Consider the following 21,889-nt stretch of genomic DNA (forward strand, 5'->3'; position numbering starts at 1 on the left):
TGGAAGGCTTAACCTGGTGCTACCTATTGTGCAAAGTCCTCTGTACATGTTTGAAAACAAACAAACAATTCAAGCTTTTCTGTCACCCTTGATGATGGGGGAGGTGCAAAGGGAGCTCTTGGTGGCTGCCTTGCAGAAACATGGATTTCCCCACCTGGAGCCCCTCAGGAATTATTAGCCAACACAACCACCTTTTAACCTGAGTGTGGCTGAAATGGACTGTGAGCGTCTTCTCTCTCACCTCTGAAGCACAGCAAACCAAAGCAAGATAATTTCATGACAGCGACAGGCCATTTCCCAACATGTTTCCCATACAAAACAATTAATACAGCCTGGTTCTGATGAGTCACCCCTTCAGTTTGACTCAACACAAGCTGGCACAGGCCGTGAGGCAGCCCCAGCGATATACATTGCTCCTGCAGGGCTGCTCCAGCTCATGCCACACCTGGACATGGCCATGGCTCTGTCTCTGTCCTGTTCTATTTCACCATTTCCCTAAAAACACCCATTTCCAGCCCTGTGGTTCTGGGAAACAAAGTAGGGAGGAAATGGGAATATGTGTGGATATGGCTCAAGGTAGCTTTGCATAAGATGATGGCTAAAACACCCATCACCTCCCCGTGGCCTCCTCGTTCCTGTTTTTAGCAAGAAGCCTGCTGGTGGAGCTGCACCGGTCTGTGCAAAGATAGAAACTTCTCTTTTTTGAAGTGTAGCCAGAATTATGAGTAGAATCCTCTGAAGCCTGAAAGGTTTCCTAAAGTGTGAGAGAGGCCAGCGACCAGCCTTTTATATTCCCCCTCTTTGTTCAGATCAGGAATTTGCAATCCAAATCCCAGCCACACCACGGCAGGCAGCGAGCCCAGCACTGTGAGTAAGAAGCATCTTAAAGAGTTCACAAGGCTGCGTGCCAAGGAGCTGCCGTGAGACAAGGTGAGCGTGGCTTGAAAAGAGCTGCATGCATATAATGTCATTAAGATAGCAAATAAGAAACCTGTCCTGCAGTGCAAAGGAATGTGATAGTTACCTACTGCTTCCCTACAGTTGCAAAGAGTCCTTGAAATATTAACAGGGTTATCAGCATGCACTTATCAGTTACAGTAGTGCCTAGATAATGCAAAAGACTGAGCCAGAGCACACAAACCCATTCATTTTCCAAATGCAAAATTCTTATTACCATAGAATCTCTTACATTTTTAAATTAGTTAACAACAAAATTCTAAATCAACAAACCTTGAAAGGCACTAATTTATGTGGAATAAAGAGCTAAATTTATCCAGCTGTTTATTTTGATGTTCATTTATAACAATATTTTCTCATATTCTGTGTGCTTCCAAGGTGTGCGCTTCTAAAGATGCTCACTGAATCTCCTGTGGTTCAGACGTAAGCAATAAAAATGCATTTCGTATCACAAAATCTGTAGTAGGTTCAAGCTGTAGGGATGGCAGAACTCCATACAAATGAAACCCAGGAGTTCTGTACCCATAGAAGAACTGTGCTGACATACTTACCTACATGGGCTGGGTGCTGACCACTGCACTGCAGGGAGGGACAGCATACCATTTCCATATGCTGAAAGGACTTTCCAGGGATTTCCTACCTTCCAGGAGCGATAAAACAGTAGCATGGTCAAACACACACAGTCTCCTCTAACAAGCAGCAGAGAGTCCCAAAGGCCCAAGGGTAGAGCCCAAGCCACGTTATTACTGCCTCTTTCTTCATACCTTCCCTGGCACCCGTCAGCACGTGTGCTGAACTGTTCCAGCATAAATTAATAAAAATCCTACTCAAAACCAAAAACAAACAAAGAAAACACTCAAACAAGCAATAAAAAAGACTTTTTACTATAGACTTTGGTTGTGAATGCACAGCAGCCATAAAATAATCCAAGGGCTGGCTAGCACTGTCCCATCTCCTGCATTGCACAGGTATTCATCTGATGCTATACTGAACTGTTTCTTTGCACAGTCAGAAAGCTTTTGTTCTTTTTTCTTGTTTTTATGGGTAATTTGGCTTTTTATCAACTTTCATCTTCCCCTGCACCCTCTCTGATACTCGTCTGATGCACTGAGCTGTTTCTTTATGCTAAGCCTTTCAGTAAATCAGCATTTTAGTAACTTGGTACATGGAAAGAGCTTAGCACAAGGTCACACAGCTGCTAGGAAGGGTAGGAGTGAAGGAACCAGAAGCAAGATTGGCTCAGATCTGCTGCAACTTGCAGCCCATTACACTTGTGAGCAACCTGCAGACCCAATAATTTACCTCCTGAATCATGCTGCCTTGTAGATTCTTTATCTCCTTTTGATACCAAGTTTAGACAGCAATGCCCTTGTCAACACACAAAAACCCCCACAAAAACCAGGCAGTTCAAAGGGCTAATGAACTTGCAATTTGTTAATGTGTGTTTAATTTCTGCAAGAAAAAGAGAATGGAAAAGAATTTTCCCATCACCAACTTCAATTTTCTATTCAAGAAAGCTTCTCAAGGAAGCGTGTTGTATACATATAATATTACTCACAAGCTATCAAGCAGTCATTAATTTATCAAGCTTCATTTTAAGCCCATCTACACTTCTTTGGATCTCTTCACTGAGAGGTTGTTCCAGAATGCTGCTTCTCTAATGGTTTCTAACATCCCACCCAAATTTATTCACCCAGCTTACTCACAATTTTTTCCCTTTCAATTCCCCTACTGCCAACCTTGCTTTCCATAAGTAATTCTGAGAGGCAGGTAGTGATCAAGAGTCCTCCTTGTCTTTCATTTTGTGGAACAGAAGATGCAATCCTCTACTGTAAGTGAAACAAAATCTCTGTTCCCCAACTGGTCCTTTTTACAGTACACATTAACTTTTCTTGAATGGGAACTCAAAGAACAGCAGACATGAGACATTAGCAGTGCTTTGTACAACAAGCAGCATGTATTACTTCACTTTCTTTAATAAAACCATTTCACTTAACCTCTGCAGTGGAAAACTCATACATGAATGAATTTTTCAGCTGTCCTGTTGCTTCTTTCCCCAACTCAAACACATAGGTTGAATAAGAAAAATGTTATCTAAAACTACAGTTTCAGAAAATGGAGTCATTTTCCAAGCCAATGTTTGACAATCTCCAGTTATTCTCCCTTTCCTCATTTGAATGCAGAGCATAAAAAAGAAGATTCAGCCTGACCACAAGGGACTACCAGCAGTCTTTTCCTGGGAAAAGAATCTCCAGGGAGACACATCTAAACACATCTACCAAACTGGAATCTCACTCCTTCCCAAATTCTCATGGTTTTAAAAATAAAAGTGAATGTGCTCACAAGGCAGATCTTTGCTGCCGGAGCCACATCTATGTCTGGGAGGTGCTCCCCTTGTCTCTGATGGGACTGTGACTTCAGAGGAAGGCAATGCATGTGGCAGGACTTAAGCCTAAGAAGGAAACACTCAGACCACCACCTAAGCAGGAGGAGGGTGGTGTCTCCAAGGGGAGGGCAGTGTGGTACAGCCATAACATAGCCATGAAGCAATATATTACTTTTTAATATATTAGCATTGCCTCTAAACAAGCTGCAGCACACAAAGGAAATGCAAGAGGCGTTGAAAAATGCCATTACGCAAAGACTAATATGTTTCAATGGATTTCACAACTCATAAATTATCAAAAAGAAAATTAAATGCTTCAAAATGCCTGAGAACAGAAATTAATTAAGATGTCTAACAAGGAACAGAAGCAGTGGCAGTTTGTTAGCGTGGAATTATTAACTACTGTGCTTTCTACAAGTGAAATATTACCCTGAAGCACTAATGGGTCAGCATCCCATTTGCTAGAACAGCAACAGCCCTGCTTGAGCACTGGTGCCCTGCTGCTTCTCTCACCACTCCGTAAGGACAGAGCAGGTGCTACACAGCAAAACCACCTGCATGATGGGACCAACCTCTAAGAATTCCTTCCTATGAGGGCAGTGAGGCACTGGCATAGCTGCCCAGGGAAGTGGATATCCCATCTCTGGAGGTGTTCAAGGCCAAGTCCCTGGACAGCCTGAGCTGATGGGTGGCAACTAGCTAAGAGGTTTGAACTTGATTATCTTTAAGGTTCCTTCCAAGTCTATCCGTTCTGTGATTCCATGATCACACAAGTGCAAAACGTGGATGGATCGTGTTTGGTAAAAGAAGTCAGAGCCTTGCTTTCAATAATCAGTGCTCTTACTATAAAATGGAAAATTACTGCAGAAAGGAAAAGCACTGGAAAGGTAAGCCAAGACACGTGGCACTGAAATCATCAGGCTGAGCTCTCTGCTGAGCACATGGAGGGAAGCAATGACCTCGATGGAGCTCTGCTTGGTGAATGAGCAAATACACCTTCCTGGGTATTGGGCAACATCATGCAATATGACTAACACAGTTTAAAAACAACATCATGAATTTAACAAGTTTAGAAATCTCACAATGACTTCTATAACACTCAGTATCATCACTAGGATAAAATTTAATTAGTCTTTTCCTATAGCTAGACATTCATATTACTTCATTGAAATCCCTGAAAACACCAATATCACAACTTTATGCAGTGCTAATCCAGCAAAACATCATCCTATACCATCAGTTTGGGATACATGGCGTATGAGTAAAGTTGTTTAACCCAAGGGACAGTTTTTAGTCTGAGTATACACCATAACCAGGCCTGGGGGAAAGCTTTCCAACCAGCCATCAGAGTTGTCACTTAATTTCCCTTTAGGCCTTGAAAAGAGCAACAGTATCTTGTGACATCTCAAGGCTGATAAGGAAGACAACAGCAGAAAGGAGGGAGTCACCCACACCGCCTCCAAGCAGGTGAAACTGCATCTTCTGGAAGATTTCCTACAGAAAACAAAAGGATTGATGCTAGACTGCACCCCCTGCTCTGAAGAGTTTGGGCAATTTTATCTGATCATCTCAGCACCTCGTTCCAGAGCAGCGTGATGCACGTTCTCGCGCCAAGGAGTGAATCAGCCATCTCAGCTTCAGAAATTCCCAGTCATTTGGCAAGGATGGATTTTAAAAGCAACTGTAGAAAAGTTCATAAAGCTCACTCACCTAAAACAAGTTAACTGCGTGTAATATAAAAAAATGTTCTCATCTCTCAGTTCTCACCAGATTTTATTGCTATTAATCCGTCATATCCATCAATGTTGCTGGTAGTAAATAGGAATTTCCTAGTTTGAAGCCTTTTAAAACTGAACCAAGTCCCAGCACTGCTGTTAGCTGGGCTGTAAGGGAGCTGAAGATTAAAGAAGTCAGCTGCACATGCCAGGAAGCAAAACCTCCATGGCACCACCACCTCACATGTAACGCTCAAAATCAAAATATTAATTATTTAATGGTAGACATTATTTAATTAATTAACAAAGCTAATTATGTTAGGTGACTTACTACATAAAAAAGTTAACCCATCTCATCTAACGTCGCAAGAATCCACAGAAATTTGCCTGCACCACTTCATCTCTCAGCAAATCCTTTCCCAAGCAGCCTGCTAAGCCAACCAGAATGCACCAGCAGGTTTCATGATCTGAGGAAACTGAAGTTAAGATGGGATTTAAGCTCATAGGCAATTATCTGCCAGATGGAGAGCTCATTGTGTAGAGCACACACTGCTAAATTATCCTGCGTCGATAAAAAGAGGCCAACATCAGAAATACACCCCATGTGGAAAGAAAATGAGCAAACCAATTGGTTAGCTTCACTGAGTCATCACTGCCACGAGACCTCTGCTCTGTGTGTCATGGCAATGTCAGCTAGCTTCAGTGTCCACGAACACATCGAGGGAAAAGCCACAGCATCCCAGCAACAAGCAGGAACATGCTGGTAATTACCAGCACGTCTATCATCGCAGCAAACTACAGTGAGAAAGAGGTTTTAAGAGGAGGTAAAGATGCATCCAACTCTGGATATTTTGTGGCATAATTTGAGTCTGATCCCACACACACTTCCATAACCAACCTGTTACTCTAAGCGGGGGCTGATCCGCCTAACAGCAAGTCAGAATAAGCATTTTTAAGATACACTTAGGAATAACTAAAGCCAGAAGACAAACAAATCAGCTGTGATCAATAGGAGAAAATCCCTAGCATTTTTGTTTATCCCGGCTTTGAGTTCCCAGGTGGGAAGACTCACGTCCCCAGCTACAGCAGGAGCTGACACAGCCCTGACATGACCTGAACAACTGATGATCCCACTTCTGTGACAGCCAAAACAGAACCTAGCAGCTTCAGGTCAGAGCCACGTTGCCATCACTGGTGCTCAACTGCAAAGAGTGAGCCAGGAGACCTCCTCTACTGTGCACTGTGGGTGTCAGCACAGCCCTCAAGTTTATGGCACTTGCCCAAGAGATGGGAAATATGAGGCCCACAACTGTCTCTCTATCTTATTCGGTTCCTCTTTAATGCATACCACAGCAAGAGCTCTGAGATCAAGGGCTGGAGCCCAGCCCATCTCTGCCCTCGCTAAGTGTCCCGATCAGTGTGCTGAGTGAAGTGCCCGGGCTGCAGCGGGATGGCATTTCAAGTGCTCCCACTTCATAGGACACTTGACTGCCTAAATAAGGATACTGCAGCAGAGAGCAGACACCTCGATGCGAGGCACTGTGGCTGTAGTGGTTAGATAGGTAAGTTCTCCACTGGATCTGAGGTGTAGAAGGTGCCAAACATCTCTTCCCAGCCAGCAGTGCAGAGAGGTTGGCAAGTGCACACTGCCAAAACAAACAAGGCTCTGGTTAATATGTGACGACTTTTACATGATTTGAACTAAATTCAGACAGATAAATAGAAAAAAAAAACAGCTAGGGTGTTAAAAGGCTTTCTTCAGAATCAGACACAGAAGAATGAATGCTGGAAGCACGCAAATAGCGAGGGGCTGGCCTCATGCAGAAGTTCTGTGCTGTGAACTCAATCGGATAAACTCAGTGAGTTGCTAATATCAGTTCCGAACAGGTTCTAGGAGTCTGATCTGGAGCTTAGCTCTGGTAAGGCCCCACATGGAGTGCTGTGTCCAGTTCTGGGTCCCCCACTACAACAGGGACATGGACATACCAGAGCATTTCTCCGGTGAGGAGAAGGCCCAGCCTGGTCAGCCTGTAGAATAGGCTCAGAGAGATCTCATCCATGTCTATTAATACCTGAAGGGAGAGCGCAAAGAGGGCAGAGCCAGGCTCTTGTCAGTGGTGTCCAGCGCCAGGACTAGAGCAGTCGCCACAAATAAAAGAGCAAACCCAACAGACAGAGCAGCTCTTTGAAGCCATGGTACATGCTCTCATGGCACAGCTACCAAGAATCATTTTGATTACATTTGTTCTTTCATGGCTCTTAGTTCTTATGAAGACTTCTAAACTTAACCCTCCTTTGGGATTTATCAGCACAGATGATGATGACTGGCCATCATGCCTGTGAAATTAAATTTGATGGCGCAGTCCCTGTCTTACCCCTTTTTTCAGGGTCCAGATGGTTTTGCTTCTCTCTGAAACTACAGGCTCCACACTAGGAAAGAGATGCACTGCTGATGAATGTTATTACAACAACAGCCTCTCATTCTTCTTCCTTCAAAAAGTGTTGAAATATTTTGACCAGATGTGTCACTTCCAAAAGTGCTGGAGATCTGAGGAATGTAGCATCCATCACCTGTTTGGCAATGGTATTGAAAACAGATTACTTTTCTTTGTATTTGATAAGCATAACATGTCTATGTTTATTATGTGGTCCCCTTAGGTGTATTACAGGTTTATCATTTCATTTATTTGCTTCTTTTGTGCTTGGCAAGTGTAAATAGTGGAATAAATATGAAGGCAGTTGCAGCTTAGTGGCATTAACTGCTTGTTGAAACAAAGTCCAAAAGTCTTCCTTTCTCTTCAGTAAACTCTATTTTTCTGTTTAATGTTCTTTTCTTTCTTCAAGTGAAAAGACCATGTTTTTGAAGTATTTTAGAATTTTATTTTTTTGTGGAATGCCAAATTCCCATAGAAGCATACTTTTCCCTCATAAATCCAAACGCCTGAAAACATATAAAGTACATCCTAATTTTACTCATGGCAAAGCATTTAATAGAATCACAGAATGGTTTAGGATGGAAGAAACCTTAAAGCCCACCCAGCCCCAACCCCTGCCAGGGGCTTGTTGCCACCCACCAGCTCAGGCTACCCAGGACCCCATCCAACCCAGCCCTGAGTGCCTCCAGGGATGGAGCATCTACAGCTTCTCTGAGCAAATTTTCCAGCTTGCAAGTTATAGCTTCCCTCCATTCTTTCCTAGTCTGCTAAGCCTGTAAAGAGTTTGCTGCAACAGAACTAAGTACAATCATCACTACAAAACAAAACTAATCCTTCCTTTCTGGCACACAGAGACAGGGTGGGTTCACCCGCAGAGCCTTCCCATCTAACAACAAGGCAATTAGCCCGAGTAACTCTTTAACTGGAGGTGAGATGTGCATCTCCATCTGGCAGCCCCCATGCCTATTGGCAGATCATGGCTGGAACCTACACATCCAATCCCACAAAGGTCTCTTATTTCTCTTAGAGATGTACCAAGGGACATAAATCTGACCATACAAATCAAACTCTGTCTTTCATTACACTCTTTCAATCCAACAAAATCAACAAGCTGCGATGGAATCTAAACCTAAATGTATGCAGCCATGCCTTATAAACAACTATGTGAGACAAACCCTCACCAAACACAAAATCACTGAATGATGGATTTCCAATTTTTCCATGAAGATTACATCCTGCCCCTCTTGGAAACTTGTGTTACCTCTATAAATAGTTCAGTGTTTTTCAACACTGGAAAAAGATCTGCATCAGGGGAAAAAAAAACAATAAAACTGTCACTTGTCACAGGAACACAGAGTGGCAAAACTGAATTTAATCAGCTCTTAGACATTCTTTCTTTTGAGTGGACAACTACTGCGAACAAGGCTTTGAAGAACTGAGTCCCTGTCAACTTGTTCTGTACTCACTTTATGCAATCTTTTGGCAAAATGGTCTTAAAAAAAGGAGCAGAAAACAAAAAAGCTAATTAATCATAAAGGACAGCACTGGCATACTTGTTTCTTAAATGCTGAAGTAGATGTCAGAGTAGTTTTAGTACTATTCTGCCTAAAAACATTGCCATTCCCCCAGAAACTGGAGCAGAATGGTTATACCATGAACAATTGCCAATGAGGCTCATTAGGTCTGATCTGAATATCTTCAGTTTTTTTAATCCTCCAACATTTCCTGGTGTCTTTCCATAGATATTTTTGGAAATACAAGTCTACGTGCCAAAGGAAGCCAAGAGAGTTGCCCAAATCCTGTAAGTTAGCCAATACTGAGTTAAGCACAAATTACCTTATCACAAACACTCAAATGCCGCAAGTCTGATCCCATCAACTGGCTCTCAAAATCCTGAGGGCTTATAAAAGTGGGGGAGAAGGGGATGGAGTGTGTGTGGATCGTGTATTGTGTCTGACATTTGATTCTCCCCTTGCTCATCTTCTATGGATGAGTGTTACATCTAGAGTTGCCTATGCTTCTAAATATTGAAAAGGTATTTGTAGCACGTAGGCTTAGAAGAGGTTTCAGCATCAACGTTTTTTGCGTCCAGTCCAGAAGGTGGGAATTGAGGGGATCAATGACACTGTTCTGCTTGTACCAAAGCCACGCCATGGTGCTGCTGCTGCTGCCTGTACCCCAAGTAACCAGAAGGAAGCGAGTTCAGATATGTCCATGCATGCAGATGCTTCACAATCTGGCTGCACTGCAAACGCACTCCTAGGTGCTGCCTGCTATCACGCGCCCCTGACCCATGAACCCTGAGCATCCACCAGCCGAAACACTGGAGATAGCCCAGTGGCTGCAGAGTGTGGGCAGACCTGCAGCACAGCCCAAGGAGGAGGCAGAGAACAAAAGGAGTGTCTCCAGCGCTGCCTAGGGCCATGCTCTGGCCTGAGCATTGGAAAGAAGAGGAAGCTTGGGCTCTCATCCAAATCCCAGCAGAAAGCCTTGTCCAGACAGGTGGTGAACGTGCTACTTGCCTTCACTGAACATCACCCTAAATCCAGCATTACTCTTCTTGGTCGTGGCTTGTCTGATGCATCATTGTGAACGTAAGCACTGAGAAAACCCATCCAGCTCAAAGGTGAGAGTCAGCTATGAAAGGGAATTTCAAGTTTCTGAGAATACATGCTGAAGGAGAACAGAGCATTCAAAGAGCAAGTGTAAAACTATACACATTATCAGCAGCCAACTACTTCCTCAGGTAGTGCTTGGGATGTTGGAGATAATGAAGTATAAAATGCCACTGCTCCACGTCACCTGCTTTCCCCATGACTAGTTCTAGTGCACGTTTACTGTCATCCCAATATCCAAACCTAGAAAACTGCTCCTTTATTCTAAACAAAAGGTTCTTTTGTCATTGCCCTTCACAACAATTCAATGTCTGTTTGCACAGGCTCCACAGCTTGGCCCTGAAACAATCCTTACCTGCAAAGAAAAAGTGAGACCAGAAGAGAGCAAAAGGGAATTCCTCCCAGTCTGCAACTACAAGTCATTCATACAACATGAAGGAAAGTGCTTTGATGATTTCTAAGAGGGAAGGAAATCACAGCAAGGGAATACAATTCATGAACAAACCCTGAAGCTCAAAAAGTAATCCAGAAATAAAAAACAACACCAAGTCAATGAAAAATTATTATAACTATCTCTGCATTTGCAAATAACTTGAAAATAGGGGGAAAAAAAAGTTTTCCAGGAAATACTTTCATCATATTTCGCTAAGTTTAATTTCTGTCTCTTGAGACTTGTTATCAAGTGAATCCCAGTAGATTATTCTCCTTCTCATCTTCAGTCTCATTCTACTTACACCTTCTCTGTGCTGGTCTCTCCCTTTCCCACAAAACACCAGGAACAGCATCCACATTTAGGCAATAAAATACTCCATAAAACTACCAGTCTGCTGAGCAAAACCAGCCCAAACCCTCATTGAGCCACTTCTCAACCAAGGCAACCCAACAGCTTCTCCAGAAGACATTACAAACCTAAACACATGCTTGGGTTTCCAGTATTTAATACTGCATTACCAAACAAGCAGAGCAGTTCAAGCTGCCCCAAACCCTTTGGGCACTGTGCAGGGATGTCCCTTCTGCTCTGGCTGGATCACCTCACATCCATCTGGCCTCAGACTGAGCTGCCAGTCTCCAGCTGGACTCAGGCACCGGTTAGAATCACAGAATCACTAAGGTTGGAATACACCACAGAGACCATTTAGTCTAACCACCAGCCCAACCCCCACCATGCCCACATATCCCTCAGTGTAACTCCATCAGCCACTTTCTTACCTAGAGAAAACAGGTATTTTATCCTACTTTACATATATGTATATTGCGTCACTTTTCAGGGATAGCTGAAACACTGCTACAAGCCAAATTCTCAGACTGATCCTTAGACATGAATGTTTTCCATATAGGTCTGGGTACAACAGTTTACAAATAAGGAAATTAGTAGCATAAGGTTTTTTTTGTTTTGTTTTTCTCTCCAGGAACTGATTGCAACCTCTCGTATTGATATGGGATGAGGCTCAGAAGTGCCTTCTGATTGTGCCTCAGCCACTGAGATCTGCTAGGGTAGGGAGGCCTTGCAAACACTGTGAAACAAAACTGGGCACATACAGCACACACAGACAGGGAGAAAAAAAACACTTATAGTGATAACTGCTTTCACAGCAGCATTTTCTGAGAGAAGTTGATGTGCAAAATAACTTTCTGCTGAGATAAAATATCTTGTTTAGTTCCTCAAGTATGCTGTAGTAAACACTTTTTTATATCTGAAAATCACTATTTTAGCAGAGAAATCTCTTATCTCTCCAACTAAAGTCACTGCATAACTCATTATTTTATTTGTTTACCTGCAGGAAATATCTTTTATCTCAGTCAAAAGTTATTTTGCCAGTCAGCCTTCCATTAAATATTTTCGCTCTCGCAGCCATAGATGTTTTCCCGTCTTTAGAAACAAAAATACACCACTCCTGTGAAAGCCAGGAACGAAGTGGAAGGAAACATACGAGAGCAACAGGCAGCAGCAGCTTTTTATCAGCTGGAACAGATTACACAGAGCAGGGGGGCAACTCGCATACCTGCGGGCTGGAAGGGCATCTGTCTCTGTGTAACTGAGCTGCATTTTAGATAAGGAGGGATTTCAGTAGCAACAGCAGCATGGGAGCTCTCCTCACTTCAAAAGGATGGCCACTACTTAGCAGTCACTGATTTACGAAAACAAAGGTAAGCGTTCAAAGCACAGCATAGAGGCTGCTAATCATTATTTCCCATTTAATACACAAAGTGATGGCCAGGTCTCACACCCTGTGTTCCCAACGAGGTCCCTTTCTGCTCCCTCCCTGCTGCTGCTCCCGTGCTGGGCGTGCACACAGAACACCAGTGCAGTGAACAGCAAAATTCCCATTTTGTCAGGAAATAGGCTCAGGAGCAAACCTGCACCTCACCCATGGGGAAGGCACGGGGAGGGAGGAAGGAGCATCCTTTCATTCCTATAATCCTGTAATTGTATGGCTTATTTAAGGCTGCAGGAATTTACCTCCCCGGTGGCAAGGGGAGAATGCAGAGAGAGGTTTGGGTGCCAATCCCTCCCCCCCAGTACCTGAAAGCAGTGCTGTTGCTGCAGTCTCACCAGAAGCATCTCCTCCTCTACATACTGCACCCCCAAAATGGACTCAGCAGCCCCACATGCCACAGGTGGTGAAGGCACAGCCCCCTAAGCACGGGGGCAGGAAGACAGTTTGCACCATGATGCTCCCAGCCCATACCAGGGGGCTGCGGTGTTTTGGGGTGCAGGAGGGAACTTGAATGCCCCTGTCCCCCAGTGCACACACACAACTCCCCAGTGCTCTACCTTAGGCACAGCCATGGCCTTGCGTTTATCCCAAGGGTTAAACTAAGTGTAATGTCGTCTCTTCCATTTGTATGGAGAAGCATGGAGCTGGAGACTCAGGAGCTTTAGCGTAATGGCTTTTAAATTACAATAATAATAAAGATCCTTTAACAAGTGCTAAAGTTAAAAACAGCAAATGTTTACTGCAACATGAAGAAGCTCTATCCCGATTTGTATTTGCTGATAGTCAATACTGTCACTGAATGCCGGTGGAGGTTTAAAGTCAAAGGAATGTAAAAGAACGCTTTAGCGTGCCTACCCCTCACTAGGGAAACCAGCCCACAGCAAAGCACAGAGCCAGAGCCCTGCCTTCCCAAAATGACTGTTAAATGGCATTACTTTACATTTGTAGCACACACTCTGGGCCCAACAGGTGCAGGCAGTTTGCAATGTCATACACAAGTGACCTCATGCAGCACCTGTGCAAAGCTGAGGCCAGCACCCATCCTTCCTCCAGGGCACACAAGGACTGCATATGACAACATCTTAAAGCTGGAGCAATTGTCAATCTCTTTTTAAACCAGAAAAATCCCAAATGATCCAGAATAAGTTTGACATTATTGTAAACTGTGGACAAAAAGCTATCATTTTAAATAATCCTATCCATTTAAAATACATGTTTAACAACAGTAAGAAATCACAGACTGACCGATTCACAGAATCAAAGAATCATTGAGGTTGGAAAAGACCTCTGAGCTCACCCAGTCCAACCATCAGCCCACCCCCACCATGCTCACTACGATATCCTCCCTACACATCCAAACGTTTCCAGGACACCTCCGGGGCAATGACTCCACACCCCTCTGGGCAGCCTGTGCCAGTGCCTCACCGCTCCTGCTGAGAAGAAATTGTTCCTAATATCCAACCTGAACTTCCCCTGGTGCAATTTGAGGCCATTTCCTCCCTCCCTATCGCTGTTATCTGGGAGAAGAGGCCAACCTTTACCTCACCACAGCCTCCTTTCAGGCAGTTGTAGAGAGCAATAAGGCTCCCCTGAGCCTCCTCTTCTCCAGACTGACCCATCCCAGTTCCCTCAGCTGCTCCCCATCAGACCCGTGCTCCTCACAGCTCCACTGCCCTTCTCTGGACGCACTCCAGGGCCCCCATGTCTTTTGTGCAGTGAGGGCCCAAAACTGAACACAGTAGTTGAGGTGCAGCCTCACCAGAGCTGAGTACAGAGGGATGATTACCTCCCTGCTCCTGCTGGCTGCGCTACTTCTGATACAAGCCAGGATGCCGTTGGCATTTTTGGCCACCTGAGTACACTGCTGGCTCATGTTTGGCTGGCTGCCAACTAACACCTCCTATCTGAGCCCAGAGTAAAATGGACTCCTGGAAAGTAAGGGCAGGATTGCATCATGGCCCCAGTTGTTAAAACAGTGGGCATGAGGACACAGGGCCAAGCTCTGCCTTCCCACAGGAAAGCCTAGAAGGTGTAAGGGAAAAGAACAATGCTTCCTCCTACGTGACCCCACACCTGCAGCACAAGTACCAGCTTTCAGGGCAAAGAGTAGCTAAAATGAGGGACTCTGAGAGACACATCACTATGAGACACTGCAGCCAAACCCTGTGAGCACCTGGGGCACCCCAGGAGCACACCTGGCTTAGCTTCCTGCAGCAGGGCCTGTTTGCTCACTCTGTGGGCACGGCGCAGGGGCACCCAGAGAGATTGACTTCAAAAGAGTCTGACTTCAAAAGCTGCTCTCCAGCTCCAAGATGCTAATGCCAGCCCGCCCACGGGCCCCACCAGCCACGTTCCTCTCTGCTCTCCTCCTGACAGCTGCAGGGCACGGCCAAGCAGGTCCCACAGCACTGGGCAGAGCCGCATGCACAGACCCCTGCGGGCTGCCCGCAGCCCCACGCAGCTCCGAGGGTGTTCCTTCTCTTTAGGTAAAGTGTGAAGAGCCGTGCCATTCTCAGGCTTTGTGAAACCAGTTATCTCAGTCTGCTCGCTCTTCATGATTCCCCGAGTTTTGTTAATGTGCAGAAGGACAGAATTCCCACGCTTCTCCAAACAATTCCCAATGCAAATAAAAGGAGACAGGTTTTAGCAAAGTCTCAAAGTCCCACAGTGACAGAGTTCAGCAGCTCCCCATCCCCACACGCTCACCCCAATGGCAGAAGGCAGTGCTGAGTGGCAGCCAGGTTTTTATAGCAGCACAGTACTTCCGACCCGTATATAGATCACATTCCCCAAGTTCATAAAGAGCTCACATTCTGCCCTGACCGGAGCAGCAGCTGTGAGCCGGGCAGGACTTTGTGTCTGTCTGGGTTGAGAGGTTAATGGCTGCTCCATAGACACATTTTTCAGTTAACTGGCAGCTTATCCTAGCAGATGATTTGCAGGTATTTTGCAATACTTGGAGATAACCAGGTGGAGGGCTTCTGTCTGAGCTCTTCTGTCTTTTTTTTCTTTTTTCTTTTCTTTTTTTTTTTTTTTGTTTTTTTTTTTTGTTTTGAGACCACATCAGATAAGCAGGAAAGCAAGCAGGTGAAAGTTTACTGGAAACAATCACAAACGGCAGAACTCTGCCCTCCCAGTTCCCAAACAGCAAACTGCTCAGAACAAACACCAAAGGGAGTTCAGCGCTTGTCAAAATTATGTCCAACCCCTACCCATAAGAAGCTCTTGTATTTAAATATCCCAGGATATGCAGCAGACAGTTCTGATCAACATCACAGCAGAGCTGCAGAGTTGTGAATACAAAGCAGTAAGGGCTGAGCTCTCATTGCTTAACAGATGTGTCCAGTCCTTCGTTTCCCTGCCTGACACTTCCTCAGACTGAGCAATGGTCCCTATGAGCTATTTCTCTCCATCTGGTCTGACCAAACGGCTGCTCCAAGCTTTCTGCTCCAAGTTAGTTCTTATCAGCTGCTGATAGATAAAGAGCCACTGCTTCAGACAGACAATGACCACGCAATCACCACCACGCTAATCCAAATGTTTCTTTAAGGCCACAAGCCAATCGCCTGTTTTTTCTACAAGTCCTCACAGGACGTGGAAATGGCATTTATGAGCTAACGTACTGCGTGAGCTGCCCCCCAGCATTTTGCAATAGGAGTCTCCTGTCAGGTGACGCACCGCAGTAAATTCAATCAGTGCAGTTAATATCACTTTCATTTTCCTGAAGCAAAAAGGAACTCAAGCCTGCAAGCACAACAGAGAGTCCCCTGAGGCCCCGCGGCACTTAATGACTACTTACAGTAATGAGCACTGCCAGGATTATGCCATAGTTTGGTATTTTTTAGTACAATCCCCCCCCTTTACCCCCCCCCAAAAAAAGAAAAAAGCATGTCCTATGTGCCTCATACTTTCAGCTATTTTATGTAAAAAAGGGGAAAAAAATAAATAAATTCAAATACTAGCTTCAGGGTTGCACAGAGAGGCAGTGAGGAATGTGTCTGGTTATAACCTTCGAAAGTCAACAGAAGTGTGGGATCAGGTCCACAGTAAACTTTATAGAGTGGCACCTGCAGAGGAAATTACTCATTGCATGATTGATGCCACAATTAAAGGCATAAAAAGTAATTCCATGATAAACAACTGACCAAGCAGAAAAAAAAACACTTATCCCAAGAGTGTATACACACTCAAATAAAAGTACATACTGAACAATAGGGGACAGTCTGCTCAACAGAAGAGGCAGAGCCCTCCCCATCACACACCAGCTCTCCAAGGAAGGCGGTCACAGCATCAGTCCTTCCCCATTCCTCCCCCCCACAGCAGAGGATCACTCAGTACTGCTTTGAGTGTGACTTGGCCAGTATTTTTTAACAAAAGAGGAAAAAAAGAGCTAGGGAGGATGGATCTGCAAAGCCATCACATACCACCAACAGTAAGCTTAACCCCAAGCATCACAGGTACGTGCACATTCCCTACATCTTTGCAGGTTAGATCATTTATTGCCTTGATGCAACCACATCAGAAAAGCTTGAGCCAAAGCACCACCTAAACAAAGGAAATCTATACCCCCACACACATTTATTTACTCTCGTGATCCACATCTACCAAACAACTTCAGTGCATCACTTCAATCCACAGCACGTGGATCAGATCCATTTTTGTTCCTTTCCAAGAACTTCATAGATAAACTGCTGCCTCTGGAAACTGAAGGCTGCACTAAGCTACAAGCAGCTATTCTGCCCATGCCACCCCATCAGCCCGAAAAGAACTGCACATTTCACACACCTCCAATGCTTGCTTACCTGAGACCGACACTTTCATGAGGGCTTCCAGGGGCCGGTTGTTGTCCAGGTCTCGGCTGAGCTTGAGTTCCCCAGTGGCAGAGTCCAAGAGGAGCAAGTTTAACTCATTGCCTTGCACAAAGGTGTAGGCCAGGCTGTCTGACACATCAGGGTCGTGTGCAGGGATCTTGCCAATCACACCGGAGGGGAAGCTGTTGGATTTGTTGGTTACGTAGTTGTTGAAGAGGATCTGGAAGTCCTGCAGGACAGGTGGGTTGTCGTTCTGATCCAACAGGCGGATGTGCACAGTCGCCCGGCTCACCAGTGGGGCCGAGGTGGCCTGCACCACAATCACGTACTCCGTGCGGCTCTCGTAATCCAGGTCCATCAGGGCCGTGAGGTCCCCATTCAACAAATCCAGCTGGAAGACTTCAGGGATGTTGCCCTCCACTATCTGGTACATGATCTGCGCGTTGGTTCCCTCGTCAGGGTCAGCTGCGCTGATTCGGGCCACGATAGAGCCCACAGGGCTGTTCTCCTCCACAAAGATGTCAAACTCATCCTTCTCAAAGACAGGGGGATTGTCGTTGATGTCCAGCACAGTCACCTGGATGTCCACAGAGGCCTTCAAGGGCGGGCTGCCCCTGTCTACAGCAAAGGCTCGCAGGCTGTAGACGGCCACATTCTCCCGGTCCAGCTTGCGCAGCGTGCGTATCACTCCAGAAGTGGGCTCGATATAGAAGTCTCCATCTCCATCATCTCCACCTTGGAATGTGTAGAGCAGGCGGCCATTGAGGCCTGAGTCGCGGTCAGTGGCAGAAAGCTGCAGGACGCTGGTGGAGAGCGGCACGTCCTCAAAAACTGAGCCCTGGTAGCGGTCACGGAGGAAGCGGGGCGCATTGTCATTGGCATCCAGGATGAGGATCTCCACGTAGGTGGTGTCTGATTTCTGTGGGATGCCGTTGTCATGGGCTGTGATGGCCAATGTGTAGGACGCCTGGTCCTCATAGTCCAGCTCCATCAGGGTGGTGATGGTGCCGGTGTCCGGATCAATGCGGAACTGAGGGATGTTGTCATCCAAAATGTAAGTGATTCTTGCATTCTCCCCTGTATCTTCATCAGTGGCACTGATGGTGACAATAGAGGTGCCAATGGGCTTGTCCTCACTGACGCTCACCGTATAGTGGGAGCTCTGGAAGACTGGGCGGTGTGTGTTGGCATCTGTGACGTTGATGAAGACCTGGACGGTGTCAAAGCGAGTGCCATCAGAGGCAGTGACAGTGAGCACATACTGCCTCTCCTGCTTGTAATCCAGAGGCAAGGCCAGCGTGATCAGTCCCCCTCCACTCTGGCTGGTGATGGCAAAGCGGTTCCTGGTGTTGCCGCTGGTGATCTGGTAGGTCACTACACTGTTCACGTCCCTGTCCACAGCGGTCAGGGTGAGGACACTGCTGCCCACAGCTGCATCCTCGTTCAGCCGAAGGTGATAGACCTTCTCTGTGAAGGTGGGGTTGTTGTCGTTCACATCCAGGACAGTGATGGACACGCTGGCTGAGGAGGTCATCACCGGCACACCGTGGTCCCTGGCCTCTACTCCAAAGTGATAGTTCTCCACAGTTTCTCGGTCCAGCTCTGCAGCCACCGTGATCCACCCTGTGCTGTTGTTGATTTGAAAGGGAAACCCGGAGTCCCCTGATGCAGGGGGAACCCCAGCTGGTGGTGTCATCTCAATAAGCTTGTATTCCAGGCGCGCGTTCTCCCCAGAGTCAGCGTCCACAGCCTGGATGTGCAGCACTGAGTAGCCCAGAGGAACGTTCTCCAGCACCGTGGCCTGAAAGGGAGTGCTGACGAAGATGGGGGCATTGTCATTGACATCCACAACCTGCACCGACACCATGCCGCTGGAGTTGATTAAGGGAGGTCTGCCCCCATCCTGGGCTTTGATGCGGAGCGTGTACTCCCGAATAGTCTCATAATCGAGAGGGTTGATCAGATCAATGGCACCGGAGAAGGAGTGGATGTAGAACTGACCTTTCAGGTTGCCACTCACGATGCTGTAGTGCACCTGGGCATTGCTGCCCCGGTCCCGATCCGTGGCCTGCACCTGCAGGATCTGGCTGTTCACCGGGGCGTCTTCCTGCACCTGCACCAGGTAGCGCTTCTCACTGAACTGAGGGTAGTTGTCGTTCTCGTCCTCGACGGTGATGTGCACCATGGCCGTGGCACTGCGTGGCCCAGGATCCTTGCCCTGGTCGTTGGCTTCCACCACCAGGTGATACTCGGAGACCTCCTCGCGGTCCACCGGGGCGCGGGTCCTCACGACCCCCGAGCGTGGGTCGATCTCGAAGACCCCGTCCCCAGCGCCCGGCTCCAGCAGGCGGTAAAGCATGTTGGCGTTGGCCGGGGCGTCGCCGTCGGTGGCGCGGATGGTCAGCACCTCGTAGCCCACCTCCAGGTTCTCGCGGATGCTCTCCCGGTACTCGGGCTGCTCGAACACCGGCTCGTGGTCGTTGGTGTCGCTGACCGTCACCGTCAGGTAGGTGGTGGCCGAGCGGCGGCGCGGGGAGCCGTGGTCGGAGGCGGTCACCTTCAGCACGTGGGTGTCCTTCGTCTCCCTGTCGAGGCTGCGGGCGGTGACCACGCTGCCCGTCTGGGGGTCGATGGAGAAGTAGTCGTTGGAGCGCTCGTCGAAGAGCGCTTCCATGGAGTACGCCAGCCGGCCCGCCTCCCCCTCGTCGGGGTCCTGCGCGCGCAGCGCGATCACCGCCGTGCCGGCCGGCTCGTTCTCGGGGATGGACACCTGGTAGCTGGGCAGCTGGAACTGCGGAGGGCTGTTGGGGCTCCGCGCCCGCCGCGCCGCCCTCCGCCCGTCCCCGTCCGCCAGAGCGCAGTCGGCTCCGCGGGGCTCGGGGGCCGCCCGCCGCCGGGCGCGCCGCGGGCTCAGCCCTCCGCACCGGGGCCCGCGGGGCTCCGCGAGCGGAGCGCGGCGCGGCGCGGCCCCCGCCGCCCTCAGGCGCCCTGCGGGCGGCAGCGCCGGCGGCTCGGCGGCTCCGCGGCGCGGCGCGGCCCCCGGGGGCAGGTGGAGGAGCGGGGCGGCGCGGGGCGGCCGAGGCTCCGCGCCGCCCGCGTGAGCCAGGGCGCAGAGCAGCGCGGCCCAGGACACGCAGGCGGCGGCGGACAGCCGCGGCATCTCCGGGGCTCAGGAGGCAGCGACCGCGGGCTGCGCGCTGCCGCACAATCCATCCACCCGCCGGGCCGCCCGCCCGCCCGCAGCCATCAGCCGCCGCCCCGGCCCCGCTGCGCCCCGCGCTCCGCGGGAGCCCCGTCCGCGGGCAGCGTGCGGGAGCGCTCCAACTTTTCCACCTTAAACTTTGAAGTGAGTTCAAAATGGCTCCTCTCCTCCTCCTCCTCCTCCTGCCGCTGCTCCCGGGAGGGCGATTAGCATAAACCTGCTGCTCCTCTACTTCTCACAGAAAAAAGAAAAAAAAAAGAAAAAAAGAAAAAAAGAAAAAAAGAAAAAAAAAAGAAAAATCCCGAAGCCCCTCCTCAGCGTCCCCTCCGGCGGGGCCGGCACACGGGCGGAGCGCTCCCTACGCGGTGCAGCCGCCTCGTCCGCGTCCCGTCCCGTCCCGTTGTGCCGCCCCGCTCCGCTCGTTGCGGGCTGCGCGCTGCGCGGCGGGCGCTGCCCGGGGCGGGGTTTCCCGGCGGCCCCGCCCGGCCCCTCCCGGGCGGTGGCGGCGGTGGGGGCCGGGCCGGGCCGGGCGCGCCCCGCGGGGCTCTGCCTCCCTCTGTCCGTCCGTCCGTCCGTCCGCCGCTCGGAGGCGCGGGGAGGGCGGCGGGCTCCGTCTGGGGAAGCCGCTTCGGGAGGTGGGAGCGCGGCTCCGACGGAGCGCTGCGGCTTTACCCGTGCGCAGTCACCTGTCGTCTCGGATTTGTTGTCTGTAACAAAAATTAAAGTGAATGTAACTTGAAAAAAAAAAAAAAAAGTAGGAAAAAGGAATGTCGCTTTTCGGAGTACGGAAAATTACAATCCTGTTAGGCTGTGCGCGTCCTGCCGCTCTGGCGTCGCCCTGCACCTCGCCGACCGCTGCGGGCCGCGCAGAACAGCGGGTAGGCAGAAGGACGGCTGAGTTTGAAATAACTTTGGGGCAGCTGCAAGTCGTTGCACGCTCTCTGCAAAGTTATTACAGTCTGCGGGGAGTAGCGGAGCCAAAGCCCGCGTTTCAATATCGCGGCGGCGATACTCCGTGCGTCGGCGCTCAGCGCTTTCCGCCGCCGCTCGCAGCGCCCGTCCCCGCGGGCGCAGTGTCCCCTGGCGGGGGCTGCGGGAAGCGCTGCGGGACGCGCCGCCGGGAGGAGGCGGCCGTCGGGCCGTCCTGCGGCTGCGGAGCTCCTGCGCTCCCTGGAGGGTGAGAGAAACGGCTGCTCCTTCGGCTGCCTTCAGCCCGGAACGGCGTCGTTTCAAGGGGAAAATATGATGGGATTATTGCCAATACGTCCGTCAGGGGGAAAGGAAAAGCTTTGTAAGTGGCAGGTTTGGAAGGGGTTTCGCTGATTCAGCTTAATCCCGTCCCACGTTTTTTTAATGGAATTTAGAGTCTTAGTTGCATTTTCTAATCCTCTGATGGAAAAAGTCATTCCTGTAAAGGGAGAGAAAATAGGTTCAAAATAAATTTTAAATTAACTTTCCTATTATCAGGTTTCATAGAATCGTAAAATCTTTTGAGTTGAAAGGGACTTTAAGGGTCATCTAGTCCAACCCCCTGCAATGCAAAGGGGCA

At 48.4% G+C, this 21,889-nt stretch overlaps 1 protein-coding gene across 1 annotated transcript in view; it reads right to left on the reverse strand.

Moving 5' to 3' along the window:
- Positions 1-20,329, reverse strand: part of CELSR1 (cadherin EGF LAG seven-pass G-type receptor 1) — a 158,637-nt gene extending 138,308 nt beyond the window's left edge. Inside the window, exon 1 of the mRNA XM_090136304.1 lies at positions 17,130-20,329. Coding sequence (XP_089992430.1) covers positions 17,130-20,298 — 3,169 coding nt within the window. The 5' untranslated portion in view covers positions 20,299-20,329. The remainder of the gene's footprint in view (positions 1-17,129) is intronic.
- Between the last annotated feature and the right edge of the window lie 1,560 nt (positions 20,330-21,889).

The sequence above is a fragment of the Phasianus colchicus genome, chromosome 1 (genome assembly GCF_987193195.1).
Source record: "Phasianus colchicus chromosome 1, bPhaCol1.hap1.1, whole genome shotgun sequence".
In the NCBI taxonomy this organism is placed as follows: Eukaryota; Metazoa; Chordata; class Aves; order Galliformes; family Phasianidae; genus Phasianus; species Phasianus colchicus.